Source organism: Myotis lucifugus, unplaced genomic scaffold (genome assembly GCF_000147115.1).
Source record: "Myotis lucifugus unplaced genomic scaffold, Myoluc2.0 scaffold_86, whole genome shotgun sequence".
Lineage (NCBI taxonomy): Eukaryota > Metazoa > Chordata > Mammalia > Chiroptera > Vespertilionidae > Myotis > Myotis lucifugus.
In genome coordinates, this window is record NW_005871134.1 from 951,995 (window position 1) to 969,780 (window position 17,786).

At 40.1% G+C, this 17,786-nt stretch overlaps 1 protein-coding gene across 4 annotated transcripts in view; it reads right to left on the reverse strand.

Annotated features, from left to right (window-relative positions):
• The window catches only part of PAK1 (p21 (RAC1) activated kinase 1), a 75,808-nt gene that overhangs the window by 32,575 nt on the left and 25,447 nt on the right, over positions 1-17,786 (reverse strand). For all 4 annotated transcript variants that reach the window (XM_023755902.1, XM_014457868.2, XM_006091055.3 and 1 more), the window contains exons 3-5: positions 11,664-11,764; positions 11,030-11,177; positions 7,072-7,109 (exon numbers count right to left, since the gene is read on the reverse strand). In XM_023755902.1, coding sequence (XP_023611670.1) covers positions 7,072-7,109; positions 11,030-11,177; positions 11,664-11,764 — 287 coding nt within the window. The remainder of the gene's footprint in view (positions 1-7,071; positions 7,110-11,029; positions 11,178-11,663; positions 11,765-17,786) is intronic.

Sequence of the window (17,786 nt, forward strand, 5' to 3'; positions counted from 1 at the left end):
CACTATCCACTCCGTCCCTTCCTCCCATCCAAAGCCAACTGGGGATTGGGAAGCCAGGTTACACTTCTCCTACCTGCCTTCCCCAATCCAGACCCCGAAGACAAGCATGTAGCTCCTTCTTAGTCTATAAATTTTACTCTCCACACTGAACAGGTAATAAAATACGAAATGTAGAGAAGGGATGAGAAGTTGGGAATTCTACAAAGTTTATCATTATATTCCTTACTCCTTTCTGATACGGTTAATGGAAATCCAGGCAGGCGCTTGCCTCTCCTTTTCCTTTCTTTACCAAAACCTATCACTCATTATGTCGACAGTGCCCTCGACTCAACCTGCAGATACAGAACCTCAGAGCCCCTGGTCTCAAGAGACAATGAGTTTTCTCCCCAAGACTGGCTACTATCCATCTCACTGGTCCTGAAATGAACCTTACCAGCATGACTGCTTGGATCTGCTATAATCTCAGCAACATGATTTTCACATGCAAACTGTAACAAAGCTGGGCCAAGAACAGCATGTTTGGGGGCAGGTCCAGGCAAAAATATCATACCATTGCTGTTTATACCACAGATATGAGACAAAATAGCTCCAAAACCTGAGATGTTTGATGGAGATTAAATGATCACAGCATAGGACCAAAGAGGCAATAGAGATATTTTAATACATATAGACATAATTCAACAGTGTCCGATATTTTCAGGGCACCGACTCTGTGCTCAGTAAGATACTGTGATGGATACTGTTGACATAAAGATACAAAGATGAAAAGGGTGGTCTATGTCCTGAAGCAGCTCATCATCATATATAGGAGACAGAGGGTGAGTTTCCCTTTTGCCTGCCATTTGGGGCCTCTAGAGAGAGGACAGTAGGGGGTCAGAATGACAGGGGATAGGTGGAAAATTTTACCTAGAGGAATAGTAGACTAGAGGTACTGTTACCATGTGGCAGGCTAGCTTTTACCACATGTGACATACTAAGGTAAGAAAAACTAGTTATCTCATGGTTTTCAACAGGACCTCTGGTACTGGGCATGACTTAAAAACTTTCAGTGCTGGGCACATGGAAGCAACAAGCTTTGGTCACCATAAGTAGTGAATTTATCCTTTCAGTCTCAAGTTTTATCACTTGAGAAATGTGGAGAAAAGTAGTAGTATAATTATAATAAGTCACTTTCAGTCCTACAATCCAATAGAGGTTCTTTCCCTGTCAAAGTGTGTATATATATATTTGGGGAGTGGGACGGGGTTTAATCCTCACCCAAGGATATTTTTCCCATTGATTTTTTTCTTAGAGAGATTGGAAGGAAGGGAGGAAGGGGGAGAAAGAGAGAAACATCAATTGGCTGCCTCCCGCTTGAGCCTCAACACAGGGCTGGTAATCGGATCAGACCTGCAACCCAGATAGGCACTTTTGAGCGGGAATCAAACCTGAGACCCTTCAGTCCACAGGCTGACTCTCTAACCACTAAGCAACACCAGCCAGGGCTCAAAACATATATTTTGATATTTTCCTATTCTGATTTCTTTTTTAAAAATATATTTTATTGATTTTGTACAGAGAGGAAGGGAGAGGGATAGAGAGGTAGAAACATCGATGAGACATGAATCAGCTGCCTCCTGCACACTCCCTACTGGGGATGTGCCCGCAACCCAGGTACATGCCCTTGACCAGAATCGAACCTGGGACCCTTTAGTCCGCAGGCTGATGCTCTAACCACTGAGCCAAACCGGTTAGGGCTATTCTAGTTTCTTTTCTCCCCACTATTCCTCTCAACAAACTTTAACCAGAAACCCAAAATGGGAATTAAGTTGGCTGCCTCTTCACATCGGGTTGTTGCCTTGGGGCACCTGATGTACACTATAAACACTAGGTTTGTTTGCTCTAAAACTCTGTAGAGAAGGAGATTTCATCATCTTCCTTAGCAACACATTCTGTTTTCCCAGGTGAAAGCTTTGGGTGGTAGTATTAACAACTATCAGAATCAGAGCTATAGGTTTTTGTCCCAAATTTTTATTTCTTATCCCTGTGTCCCTGGGCAAGGCTGTCCTACTCTAAGCCACACGTTTCTCGTCTCTAAAATGGGGATAATGACAGCAGCTCTCTGCCTACCTAGTTGGATGTGCATTTTAGTTTAAACTAACAACATCCTGGAGGTTAAAAAAGAATTCTTAGAAATTAAAATTCTTAGAGGGGCCCTAGGAGAATGAAATGAAGTGAGGTGGGTATAAGAACTCTTTGTACACAGTAAGGAGCTAGGAAGATATAAGGAATCAATTAAATTATCATTCTGACTAATGACCACAAACCTCTGTTTTTTAAAAAGCCAGTGAAGAACAAAATAAAGTCCCTGGTCTATGCCTTACATTTTAGAAGAGGAAACAGTTAAAATTAACCATTTCAGGTAGTAGCAACAAAATAATCTATGAGAGTTTAAACTCCACTCTAGATGTTTTGGTTCTATTTGGTTAATCTTTCCCTATAATCTATATATATAAAAGCCTAATACGCTACATGTCTGATCGTTTGACCAGTCACTATGATGTGCACTGACCACCAGGGGGCAGACGCTCCAACCGGTAGGTTAGCTTGCTGCTGGGGTCTGGCTGATCGGAACTGGGTGAGATGGGCTGGACATGCCCTGGAGCCAACCTCCCGTGGTCTCTCCCCGGCCTCTAAAATATTTCTTCTTATTAATTTCCTTTCAATGTGCACAAATCCATGCACTGGGCTTTTAGTTAAATAAATAAAAGGCCTCATACAACATATAGTCTTTTGTATATAGCTTCTTTTAGTTAGCATAAAGTTTACAAGGTTCATCCAAATTGTGGCATCAGTACTACATTCCTTTTTGTCTAAATAATAGTCCATTATATTAATATAATACGTTTTTAAAAATCCATTCATCAATTGATGGGCATTTGGGTTGTTTCCCTTTGGGGCTATTATGAATAATGCTCATATGAACATTCACGCACCCATTTTTGTGTGAATGTATGTTTTTATTTCTATTGGATATATACTGAGGAGTGGAACTTCGAGGTCAGATGGTAACTCTATGCTTATCCTTTTGAGGAACTGCCAGACTTTTCCACAAAGGCTGCTCCATTGTACACTCCCACCAGCAATTATGAAGGTTCCAAATTCTTCCTTTGATTATTTTTCACTCTAATGCCTCCGTTCTCTGAATCTTCTTGAATCTCCTTGCCTAAACCCTCTGTGTCCTTTATTCTCGATTTTCCATCTTTTTTTTTTTTTTAAATATATTTTATTGATTTTTTACAGAGAGAAAGGGAGAGGGATAGAGAGTTAGAAACATCGATGAGAGAGAAACATCGACCAGCTGCCTCCTGCACATCTCCCACTGGGGATGTGCCCGCAACCAACGTACATGCCCTTGACCGGAATCGAACCCGGGACCTTTCAGTCCGCAGGCTGACGCTCTATCCACTGAGCCAAACCGGTTTCGGCAATTTTCCATCTTTTTTTATAGTTTATATCATTAATTTGCTCTTAGATGTATTTGGCTTTTAATCCTTGTGAATTTATTTACTTAATAATATTTTTTAATTTCTAATAATTCTTTTTTATTCTCTAAGATGTTGTTAGTTTAGACTAAAATGTACATCAAACTATACCATTCTCCTATTTAAAATATTCCTTAGCTCCAGCCCTAAGTCCAAGTTCTTTGGTCTGAAATGATGGATCCTCAACTTGGCTTTTGCTTATGCCACCTCCGATAAGAAAGCACTGTCCTTCCAGGTAGCTCAGTTGGTAAGAGTGTTGTCTCAATATGCCACTGTTGCCAGTTAGATCCCTGGTCAGGGCACATATAAGAAGCAACCAATGAATGCATAAATAAGTAGAACAACAAATCAATGTCTCTCTCTAAAAAGCATTACCCTTTTCTCTGCCTGGTATCATTACCTGTGTTTACCTGACACTATATTATAAATCCTTGTTTATGTGTCCTGTTTCCTCACGAATTTGTGAGATCAAGAGCAAAAACCTTACCAGTCTTTGACTCCCCAGTCTATTACACAGTAGGTGTTCATTTCATAAATGAGAATTCAGGAACTACAAGGCATACCATCTGAGATCTCAGACCAATGTCACAAATAAAATTTTAGAGCCAGAAGCCCTTAATAATCATGTCTATTAAATGAACAAATCATTCAGTCCCAACAACTCTGTTCACACTTCTCTGTACTACTCAGCAGAATAATAACTCCATCAAATATGACCCCCAATGTACATTATTTATACCTCTCTTGCAGCCTTTCTCCCTATAGTCTGCTGTTAATTTTTCCCTCAAGGACTGAGATAGTGCATATTCATTTTTGCATCACGAACACCTTGGCACACAGGAGGTGCTAAGTAAATATTTATTTTATGAAGGAATAAATGAATAATCAGGGGAACTGAATTTTGCATTGGTTTCCACTATTAGCTCATTCAAGGGTAGAGAGCAAGTCATTTAATTTCTCTGAGTCTCCATTTCTTAACCTGTGTTATGGGGATAACAATCCTGTCCAATTATTTCACAAATCAAATGAAATCACCTGTATGAAACCAATATGGGAAATAATGACATGCTACCACAATAGAAACCATATCCCTCAGGTAAAACTAGCAAGGATATCATGTACTGAGCCACAGGGACAAATGTTCTGAATCGGGAGAGAAAATGTCCTTGACGGCCTGAGTGCCTTTAATTGTAGCTACTAAACCAGTACAGGTTTTCAGCAAGCAGGTGTTACCCGCTCTGCCATATGGCCTGAGCCCCAGGGCCCCTCCTCCTCCTCACTAATGAACAACCCGGCTATGGCTTCACTGAAGTCTCCTTTATAAGACCTCTCTGCCATCTTCTTTCTCAGTTCCCTGCCTCGGTGAGAAAAGAACCCTAGAATAGCACTCAGAAGACCCTAGTTCTCATCTGGTTCTGCCATAATAGCTAATTATGAGTCTCCAGGAAACTGTTTTTCTACCTGTGAAACGGGAATAAAAATACTTTCTTCACAAGGTAATTGTGAGGTCTAATGATTAGCACAGTGCCTGGCACATATCAGCCACTCAATATATGAGAGCTGCCACTCCTCCCATAAAAACATAAAGATACATGAACCACAAAGCACCGCTCAGCTTTCTCCAATAATTCACTATTACACAGTGGTAAGAACCTCCCAAAGATCTTAACATTTGCAAATGCTTCCCCATCTTTTAATTATATATCTTCCATTTGATGAAAGAGTGAATAGGGGAAAGCAATGCAGACTGGGAATCTGATAGTAAATAAGAAAGGACTGAGTGTGCTATTAGGCATTGGACAGGTGAACATTTTTTATAAATGATGACAGTATAAATGACTCAGGGTAAACCAATCCACACTCCTGGAAACATGGTTCAAACTATTTTAACGATGACTCGACACTGTGTTAGAACTTACTACTCTCCTGCTTAAAATTCTTCAAGAGCTTCTCATTGCCTTTAAGATAGATTAAAACTCCTACACGATCGGACCTGTTGACCACTCCTCCTTGTCACTCACTTCTATTCCCTTCACCCTTCACACGCCAGCCACACAAACTACCAAGCATAGCTTGTGAGCCCTTGTCTTGACACATGCTATTTATTCCGTCTCTGTCTGGAATACTCTCATCTCTTTTTAATTCTTACACTCTAGAGCCAGGGGTCCTCAAACTACGGCCCGCGGCTATTTGTTCCCGTTTTGTTTTTTTACTTCAAAATAAGATATGTGCAGTGTGCATAGGAATTTGTTCATAGTTTTTTTTAAAACTATAGTCCGGCCCTCCAACGGTCTGAGGGACAATGAACTGGCCCCCTGTTTAAAAAGTTTGAGGACCCCTGCGACAACTCATTCAGCTCAGACTCTCATCAAGAAACTTTCCTTATACATCCAGTTTCATTCAGTAAGTGGTTACCTGCCAGATGCCATGCATACAGCAATAAGCAAATCAGACCTAACCCCTGGCCCCCATAAACTTCCAGCACACAGCACTGTAACTGTTTACTGTTGTCTTCATGTCCCTCACAAGACTAGGAGATTACCGGACATTGGGACAATGTCGGGTTCATGCCCATATTGCCACTTCTCCACAAGACCTGGCACAGAGTAGGGGTTTTGCAAGTGTTTAGCAGATCAATATGACATAACCACCTCTGTACATAGACAGCATCAGGTTGTAAAGAACAGCAGTTAACATATATGTATGATAACAGCTTACTATTTAAAGACCCTTTCAAACATACCAACATATTTTACTTGCTCTGGAAAATAGAACTTGTAAGCTGGAAGAGGCAGAGGGATCTCTGAAGTTATTGAGTTTTACTCTCCAGCCCTTCCTAAGACAGGGCATTCACTACAACTTCAGGGGACACCTTAAATCAGTGGTTCTCAACCTTTGGGTCGCGACCCCTTTGGCGGTCGAACGACCCTTTCACAGGGGTCGCCTAAGACCATCCTGCATATCAGATATTTACATTACGATTCATAACAGTAGCAACATTACAGTTATGAAGTAGCAATGAAAATAATTTTATGGTTGGGTCACAACATGAGGAACTGTATTTACAGGGCCAGAAGGTTGAGAACCACTGCCTTAAATGGACAGAATATGCTGCCCTCAACAATCAGGCCTAATCCTGGTTTTGTATACCCAAACCAAAGAGAGGGACTTCTCTTCTAAATTCAGGTTTTCGAAGACATGTCCAGGTAAGGCAAAGTATGTCTTCCTCTTTTTATTGATTAAAATACTCAAGCTCAGAAACTGGCTTTTAAAGGCAAATGAAAAACTGAGCCTAAAAGCCAGTTCTTCTGGTTCCAAGGTTAGGATTTCTAGAACATTAAAAAAAAATTTTTTTAAGCTGGAAGGGGTATCTACTGATTGAGTCCAATTCCTTTGCAGTTCCCTATACAGATAGGGACTCTGAGGCCCAGAGTGTGGGAGTGACCAAGATGAGGGCCTCCCAGCCCAGGCTCTGCATCTGCCACACTGTCATCAATCCCTAACCACCACACCTGCCCATATCAGAATAGAGGAAATGAAGACTTACCAAAGTGTTAGAAGAATTATAATCCTCAGCTAATTTATCTGCAAAGGAAAAAAGACCAGGGACTCAGTCAGTAAACGATTATAGTGCATCTGTTCTTGAGAGCTAAGGAAGCCTAGCCAGTCAAGCCCTTGCCAGGCTCAGAGAATGACAACAGTATTCCTGGTGCTATGGGCCCAATACCATGCTAGGCACCTTATACACATTACCTCCCTTATCCTCAATAGATTTCTGAGTGCTCTTATTATGTTTCCTTTTATAGATTTGGAAACTGAGGTTCAGAGATGTTAAGTAATCTGCCCAGGGTACACATAGTTGTTAAATAGGAGTCAAGATCTGAATTCTGGTCAAACTCTAAATACTATGATAGAACTGTATCCACATCAGCAACTCTATCGTCATCAGGCCTGAATCTAAAAGAAAGAGGATTCATGGCCGGGTTGTCCTGAGCACCCATGACAAATTATGACCAGCCTGCAGCTTGGGCTTCTAGAAAGGATCCTCCACATTCATGTCTATTCCCCACAGGGAGAGAAAGACGAAGGCTCAGGAAATGAGAGGCATTAATCATGTCAAGTCTAATTAAAGGCAGAATCTTGTTTCTAATAATAGATTCAAGCTTCCACAGTAAGGTAATTACCATATTTCACTGATTCTGAGATGTACGTTTTTTCACATTAACATTTCTAAAACAGAGATGTGTCCTATAAAGGCTTTTTTTTTAATTCCTCACCCAAGAATATATTTTTAGATTTTTAGAGAGAGAGGAAATGAGAGAGAGAGAGAGAGAGAGAGAGAGAGAGAGAGAGAGAGAGAGAGAGAGAGAGAGAGAAAGAAAGAGAAATACCTATGTGAGAAACATCGATCAGTGGCTTCCTGTACGCACCTTGACTGGGGATCAAACCCACAACCTTTTGGTGTGCAGGATGATGTTCCAACCAAATGAGCCACCCAGCCAGGGCGCATTTCATATTTTAATTGGCAACCTTTTTTCTTTAGTGGTATATAAAATAATGATGCCTCTTAAAATCAGTGATACCTTAGATTTAATGAAATATGAAACATACACTCAATGGAGATTTTAGCAAGAAAATAAGTTTAAAGACCAAGTACTGCATTTGGCTTTATTCTTTAATTCCTAAAGACCCAAGAAGAAAGTGACTTTGCTGGTTTAAGTGACTTTTCTGGAATTAAAGAGGAAAAATATTCTACCAAATCCAATACATTCCTCACCAAGAACAAAGCCCAGAGAATGTCCAAGACCCCAATTCCCATTATATAAGAAAGTGCCAGGTAGTACTTCTGTCCTACGACAAATAATGGACCCAAAAGCTATGACAAAATGTTCTTAAAACAAACCCTGAATTGCCAGCTGTACTCTGGTGAAATCAATTCAGGATGTACTTTAAACATAACTTATTGGTTCTTTTTGTCCAAAAGAACATCAGCTTAGGGCAAAACAAAGCACAATACTATGTCCTCACTGCACAACCCCAACCTGATGCTAGTGTTTTTGAGGACTGGGTATTCTGATAATAAATATATCTGGTCCAGATAAGAAACAAGTAAGCATTGCTCCTTTTAACTGAGATGTACCATGTCTACATATCAAAATCAAATTCCACAGCACAGAAGGACAGAGCAGAGAGGACTTCCAATCCCTTCATTTTACCAATGAGGAATCTAAGGTTCAGAGAAAAGAAACAGGTTCAAGATTACATAAATCACCCTGGCCGGTTTGGCTTAGTGGATAGAATGTTGGCCTATGGACTGAAGGGTCTCGGGTTTGATTCTGGTCAAGGGCCCAGATTGCAGGTTCAATTACCAGTGGGGGGCATGCAGGAGACAGCCAATGATTCTCTCTCATCATTGATGTTTCTATCTCTCCCTTCCTCTCCCTTCCTCTCTGAAATCAATAAAAAATATATTTTTTGAAAATATTACATAAATCACTGGCAACGTAGAGCTAAACTCCCTACACTACTTTTTGTTAATCAGCACAGAAAATAAAATGCTGAAAAAAATAGAAAAGTTGACAAAACTTGGCTTGGAAGATTATGCTTGGGTTATAAACCACAATGGATTGAAAGACCCGAATTTAAAACACACTTCCATCAAATATCAGTTGAATCACCCAAAGCAATTCACTTAGTTTCGCTAAGCCTAATTAATTTCTCTGAGTCTGTAAACTGGGGATAATAATCCTTGCCCTACCAATCCAACAAGGCCATGATGAGAATCGAATGAGATCACTCATATACAAGCATATATAGATTGAGATAGTGTTAGCATAATAGTATGAGAAGAGGGGAAACAGAAAAAGGAGAAAGATGACTTTAAAAATAAACCGTGCCAAACATAAAAGTTTGCCTGGAGTTGGTCCTGGTCTTCAACTTCTAGAAAATTAAAAATCCTGCATGCACATGCATGTGTACACACACATATACCAGTACTCAATGTTACTCACATATGCACACATAGATGAGTATACACACAATTACCTGGATTGTATAAGCATTCATTCATGAATACTTAAGTGGGCTTTAATTCCAAATATATACAAACCCACAGAGCTACGCTTCCAAATACATATATGGCACTTGTCTACATCTACACACATGTAAACATAAAGCAGAAAGTCTTCCAAAGACTTTGAAGCTGAGGCTTTCAAAGCCAGCTCTAATCTCATATCTCCACGACAAAATCCCTAAAACACAAGCTCTAATCTCCTGCCTAGAAAACTCGCCCCGCACCACCCCTCAACCCCAATTCCTCCTTGGAATGCCCCAGTCCTCCAATGCGAGAAGTAAGACAGACCCAGCGGGGCCAGACGTGAAGAAGGAAATACTGCTGGGAACATGCATGACCCTCTCCTGGGCACCACCATGGCAGCATGAGCGAAGCTGCAGTCTGTCATCCTCGCCATCTGTGCCCTTTGATACAAGCCAGATACTTGCTGGGAAAGCATCCTTCAAAATTGGCTAGTTCATCCTGGTTCTCACCTTCCCCAGTAATACTGCCCTTCGAAAAAGACAGCATGGACTCTGGAAAGAGCACTGAACTCGGAGGTAAGAGACCAGCTCTGCCACTAAATCAGACACATCAGAAAAGCCTTTTTTGGCTTTGTCTGCAAAACGTGGGGAACTGGAAGTGCTATACATACTAGGGCTATTTCTTGCTCTAACATTCTAAGATGCTATACAAAAGGTAAGTCTCCAGAAATGTAGGCCTTCTCATGACTTGTCTAGGAAAAGAAAATTTCTCTACTATAAAAAGAGGTTCTCCAAATGAAGTTACTAGAGGCAAGTAGTAAACTTAAAGGGTGCTGGTAGAGGATTAGAGGACCTGGCTTCTAATCTCAGTTCTGCTATAAAAGACAACCCTGAAAAACATAGTCCCTTATATAGAGAGTACACCTAAAGCGCATTTATTATTACAGACCTGTTTTTCACTTGACTGATAAAAATCAAGAAATTGGGCTTGCCTACTTAAAAGATACACATTAAATGTGTTATTAAATAATTTAATAATATTAAAGATACTGATAATGACAGCTACATATCCATGGTGTCATTTATAACTTATAAAGGACTTTCACATCAATGAGCTCATTTTTTCCTCACTACAACCTCCAGAGATAGGAATTATTACTCCCATTTTGAGACTCAAAGAAATGAAGTGACAGTTAAAGGCTAGTGAGTGTCAGAAGTTAGATCATCTAGCACAAAGTGTATGTCTTTACATGTCACATCTTTTAAATGTGCAGTTTCAGAGTAAAGATTCAAGTTTAATGCAAAACCCATTGCCTTGGCTCTCAAATTCCAAAATCCTGTCCTAGTGAAAGTACCATCTCCACTCTTTCCAATACTTTCTTCTCTCACCCCAGGCCAACAGGCAGGGGGCTCTTTTCCACCCACAAGAAAACCCTTTTTCTCAGGCTGCCCTGTTCACAATCTTGTACCTGTAAAGCTCATGTACTTCTGGCTGTTGGAGGTCTTCTTGGAGTTATAGAATTCTAACACATCCAGCACAGCCTGCGGGTTTTTCTTCTGCTCCGACTTAGTGATATTTGATGTCTGAAGCAAGCGGGCCCACTGTTCTGGCATCCCCTGTAAGAGAGACATGAAGGCTGTCAGGAGGATAGTCACCGGGGGCCCTGAAGGAAAATCAGCGCTCCTCTGATACCTGCTAGCAGCCAAGGGCAATTTAGTCATTCCTCCCTGTGCCCTCAGAGTGCGGCACAAGCCTCTTTTATAAGACTTATCTCATTGTATTAGTCACTTCTTGAGATTTTGCTCCTTCACCAGGCTAATCCTCCTTTGGAATAGGAACCGTGTCTGATTTGTCTCCGTACCATCAGTGTCCAGAACAGAGCCTGCCACCAAAAGGCCACCTCACAGAGCTCTATTTAAGAAATGAAGATTCAAAGGATTCTTCGGTGCAATTTTGGAGACTTGTCAAGTGTTCCTCTCGTGAATAAAAGAAGATAGCAATGAGGGTCTCAAGCAGACAGAAGCATCAGGAAGACTAGAAAGGATTGCCTCTCACAATGCACAGCCAGAACTCTGAAGGCCTTTCTGTGGCCTGGGACTTACTGTAAACTCCCCTGTGACAGCATCAAACCCAACGTGAATCGTGTGCTCAAAATCTGAAGGAAGAGAAATCTCTGGCCGCTCCTTCTCCTTCTTCTTATTTGCTGCAAAAGAAAGAGAGAAACGGAAATTTAAAAAACAGAAACATTATTACATTTTTAGGCTTATTTAGCTCTTTGTTGATCTGTAGGCTCCTTTAGAGGCCAAGAATTATCTATTTCATATCTGTATTTACAGAGCCCAATGCTGGGCTTAAATTGGAATAGATGCTCAATGCACGAGTGAAGACTTAATTTTTTGTCAAACTAAAGTAAGGGAGGCACAGAAAGAACACTCATCAGAGTTAATAGTCCTGTTTCTACTACTAATGAGCCATCTGATCCAGGGAAAGTCACTTCCTTCTTCTGAATCCTATTTTCCCACCCATCTGTAAAGAGAGAAGGCTCAAGTAGGTTGTCTCTAAGGACACTTCCAGCCCTGACAGCCTATATTCAATGAGCTTCTATAGCCTGCATCCTACTTACTAGGTCTTTGATTATGGACTTCTTTAAGGTTCAATTACAGAATTTTATATTTGGAAGTAGATTTAATAATGTGAGTCATTAATATTTTATCAGGTGCTTACCAGGCAATGACTCAAATTCTTTTATATGTATTAATTAATTTTAGCCTCACAGCAACTCTATCACTCAGGTACTATCATCCTTATTTTACAGATAAATAAGATTAAGTTATTTGCCCAAAATCACATGATTAGTAATTGGCAGTCCCAAGACCCAAGCCCAGGCAGTCTGGCTCAGAGCCTGATCTCTATACCACTATGCTATGCTGCCTCCCTAGGTTAAGACCTTAAAGGCTCATTAAGTCCAAATACTTGTAGGATCTGGCATAAAGCAGATGTTCACTAGTCCTGCTGACCTCGCAGAAAAGTTATAGTGCTGAAGTACCCTTGTTAGGGGTTGAATCGTGTCTCCCCAAAGATAAGTCCTAACTCTTAGTGCCTCAGAATGTGACCTTATTTGGAAATAAGGTCATTGAAGGTGTAATTAGTTTTGTATTTGTATCATTCTCTAGTGATTACAAGGCACTTTCACATATATTAGTTCTCTAGAGTCTCAAAACAACAGTGTGACAAGCAGGGCAGTGATTATGGTGCCCATTTGACAGAAGAAGAAACAAACGTTCCAAGAAATTAAGTAACCTGCCCAATGTCACAGAGCAATTCAGAAGCAAATGTGGGACCGGAACTAAGGCTTTCAGACTTCCAGCTCTATAGCCTTTCTATTTTGTCACTCTGCCTCTCATGGATTGCTGCTGCTTATGATTCTGCTCTCTCTCAATGCATTTATCTTCTACACAGTGGTCAAATTTATCCACTCTTCTCTCTCTTCATTGCCACCACCCTATTTCAGGCAGTTATCTGTGGCCTGAATCATTCTAAGAGTTGCCCATCATCTGCATTCTGGTCCTCTCCAATGAAAACAACAGTTAGAGTAATCTATAGACTTGCTATTCAAAGCAGCATCAGTCAGCATCAACATGTAGAATCTCAAACTCCACCATAAGACTGTTGAATCAGAATCTAAATTTTAATATCTCAAACTCCACCATAGACTATTGAGTCAGAATCTAAATTTTAATAAGATCCCTAATGATTCGTGTGTATATAAAAGTTTGAGAATCAACCCACGGCCAAAATCATACTCAATGAGCAAAAACTAAGTGTTTCCCTTAACATCAGGAACAAGACAGGGATGTCCACTTTCACCACTCTTATTCAACATAGTACTGGAAGTTCTAGCCATAGCAATCAGACAAGAAGAAGAAATAAAAGGCATCCAAATTTAAAAAGAAGAAGTAAAACTGTCATTATTTGCAGATAACATCATACTGTATATAAGGAACCCTAAAGATCCCACCAAAAAAAACTAGTAGAACTGATAAATAAATTCAATAAAGTAGGCTGAAAAATAAATATCTGGAAATCCGTTTCACCTCTATACACCAATAATGAACTATCAGAAAGGGAAGCTAAGAAAACAATCCCATTTACAATTGCATCCCCTACCCCCCACCCCCCAAAAAATACCTTGGAATAAACATAACCAAGGATGTAAAAGACATGCACTCAGAGAATTATAAAACACTGAAGAAAAAAACTGAAGAAGATACATATAAGTGCAAGCACATACAGTGTTCATGGATAGGAAGAATTATCAACATTAAAATGTCTATACTACCCCAAGCAATCTATAATACCATGCAATTCCTAGCAAGATACCAATGGTGTATTTCACAGAACTAGAACAAATATTCCAAAAATTTATATGGAACCACAAAAGACCCCAAACAGTCACAGCAATCTTGAGAAAGAAGAACAACGTTGAAGGAATCACACTACCCGATATCAAATTATACTATAAGGCCATAGTAATAAAAACAGCATGGTACTGGCACAAAAACAGACTTATAGACCAATGGAACAGAATAGTAAGCACAGAAATAAACCCATGCCTTTAGAGTCAATTAATATTTGACAAAGGAGGCAAGAACATACAGTAGGGTAAAGACAGTCTATTCAATAAATGATATTGGGAAAATTGAACAGATAGATGAAAAAAATTAAACTAGACCACCTTCTTACACCACACACACATAAACTCAAAATGGATTAAAGACTTAAATGTAAGCCCTGGCCGGCTTGGCTCAGTGGATAGAGCGTCAGCCTGCGGACTGAAGGGTCCCAGGTTCGATTCCGGCCAAGGGCACATTCCTGGGTTGCGGGCTCAATCCCCAGTAGGGGTGTGCAGGAAGCAGCCGATCAATGATTCTCTCTCTCCCTCTCCCTTCCTCTCTGAAATCAATAAAGAAATATATATATTTTTTAAAAAAGACTTAAATGTAAGTCACAAAACCATGAAAATCCTAGAAGAAAACACAGGTGGTAAAATCTCAGACATTTTCTTAGCAATATTTTTTCTGATATATCTCCTTGGGCAAGAGAAACAAAGAAAAATAAACAAAGGGAAATACATTAAACAAAAAAGCTTTTGCACAGCAAAGGAAACCATCAGCAAAATGAAAAGACAACCCATTAAATTCCAGAACATGTTCACCAATGACACATCTAGTAAGGAGTTAATACACAAAATTTATAAAGAACTTACACAACAACACACAAAAAACAACAACAATCCAATTAAAAATTGGGCAAAGGACTTGAATGGGCACTTCACCAAAGAGGACATACAGATGGCCAGGAGACATATGAAAAGATGCTCAACATCACTAACCATCAGAGAGACGCAAATTAAAACCACAATGAGATATCACCTCACACCTGTCAGAATGTCTATCATCAATAAATCAACAAACAACAAGCATTGGTGAGGAAGTGAAGAAAAGGGACCCCTCATGCACTGTTGGTGGGTCTGCAGATTGGTGCAGCCATTATAGCAAACAGAATGGAGGTTCCTCAAAAAATTAAAAAATGGAACTGCCTTATAACCCAGCAATCCCACTTCTGGGAATATATCCAAAGAAACCTGAAACACTAATTCAAAAGAATATATACACCCTTATATTCATTGCAGCGTTATTTTCAATAGCTAAGATTTGGAAGCAGCCCAAGTGCCCATCAGTAGATGAGTGGATAAAAAAATCTGTGGTACATTTACACAATGAAACACTACTCAGCTATAAAAGAGAAGGAAATCTTACCTTTTGTGACAGTATGAATGGACCTGGCAAGTATTATACTAAGTGAAATAAGCCAATCAAGAAAGACAAATATCATATGATTTCTCTTATATGTGGAATCTAATGAATAAAACAAACAAATAAAATAGAAACAGACTCATAGATACAGAGAACAGACTGACAGCTGTCAGAAGGGAGGGGACTTGGGGGGCTGGGGCAAAAAGGTGAAGGGATTAAGCTGGGGGCAGGAAACACATTACAGACACAGATAACAGTATGGTTATTCCTAGAGGGAAAGTGAACACACAATATAATAGACAGATGATGTGTTATAGAATTGTATACTTGAAACCTATATAATTTCATTAACCAATATCGCCCCAATAAAATCAATAAAAATTAAAACAGATAAAATAAGCCCAGCCGGTGTGGCACAGTGGTTGAGCATTGACCCATAAACCAGGAGGTCATGGTTTGATTCCCTGTCAGGGCACATGCCCAGGTTGTGTGGCTTGATCCCCAGTAGAGGGCATGCAGGAAGCAGTCAATCAATGATTTTCTCTCATCATTGATGTTTCTATCCCTCTCTCCTCCCTTTTTCTGAAATTAATAAAAACATATTTAAAACTGATGAACAAAATAGATCCAGAGACACAGCAGCCGGGAACAGACTGTGGAATCTCAGAGGGAAGGTGGGGGTGAGTGGGTTAGTGGGAAGAGATCAACCAAAGATCAATTTGTGTGCATATGTGCATAACCCATGGACACAGACAGTAGGATGATGAAGGCCTGAGGTAGGGGTGGGGGCGGGCTAGGAGGGGTCCATGGGAGTAAAAAGGGGACATATGTAATACTTTCAACAATAAAGATTTAATTTTAAAAAAACATATTTAAAAATAAAAGTTTAAGAATCAAGGGAAAGAGAAAACAAACCATAGACAGGGAGAAAATATTTGCAAAAGATATATTTAATAAAGAACCATTATCCAGAATACACAAAGAATTCTTAAAACTCAACAATAAGAAAACAACTCGATTAAGAAAATGAGCAAAAGACATGGGTACACACATTGCCAAAGAAGTATACAAATGGAAAAGATGCTCAACATCATATATCATTAGGGAACTGCAAACTAAAACAACAATGAAGTAGCACTCCACTCTTGTTAGAATGGCCAAAATCAAAAAGTGACACCATATGCTGACAAGGATGTGGAGCATCAAAAACTTTCATTCGTTGCTGGTGGGAATGCAAAATAGTACAGTCATTTTGGAAGACAGGTTGCAGTTTCTTACAAAATTAAACATATTCTTTCCATACAATCAAGCAATCACACTTGTTGGTATTTAGCCACATGAGCTGAAAACTTGCACATAGATGTCTATATCAGCTTTATTTATAATTACCCAAACTTGGAACCAACCAAGATGTCCTTCCGTGGGTGAATGGATAAGTAAGCTATGGCACCTCCAGAAAGTGGAATACTGTTCAGCACTAAAAATAAATGATCATCTGGCTGGTGTGGCTCAGTGGTTGAGTGTCGACCTATGAACCAGGAGGTCACAGTGCCATCACTGGTCAGGACACATGCCCGGGTTGTGGGCTCAATCCCCAGTGTGGGGCATGCAAGAGGCAGCTGATCAGTGGTGCTCTCTCATCACTGATGTTTTTTTTCTCTCCCTCTCCCTTCCTCTCTGAAGTCAATAAAAAAATTTTTTAAAAATAAAAAAGAAATGATCTATCAAGCCATATAAAGAGGAACCATAAATGCACATTACTAGGTAAAAGAAACCAATCTGAAAAGACCACAGGTTTTAGCTATTTACCCACTTGACAATGTTTCTTCCAGAAGCAGCTGCTTTGAGAGGGAAGGCTAAGGATTTATCAAGGCCAAAATCAAGCTGTCATTTATGACATAAATTCATCTGTCTTGCTTACAGGGATGCATGGGACACGTTGCAGGGCTTTGGAATTGCTTTCTGTGCCTAAATTTCTTTTGATCTAGTTACTTAAAAGTGTGTTAAGACAGCACCCATCAGAGGCCCTGCTATCAACAGAGGAGCCGCTGCTACCACAACCGCCCAAGGAGCAACCACAGACCGAGGAGCCACTGCCACCCAGGGAGCAGCCACTGCCACCCAGGGTCCAGCCACTGAACGATTCAACAACTAGTCATGTCAGTGAGATCAAACATGGGTAGACAAAGAAACCCCCAAAGGAAAGAAAAGGAGGACTCGCCAGAAAAGCAGCTAAGTGAGACAGAGATATGCAACATGACGGAAAAAGAATTCAGAATAAGGTTCCTAGAGTACATGCACCGGATGTTCAAGAAGCAAGAAGAAACAGATGAAAAACTCAACTACGTATGCTAGAAGCTAGAAGAAACAGGTGAAAAAATCAACAACTTAAGTAAGTCCCAAGAAGAA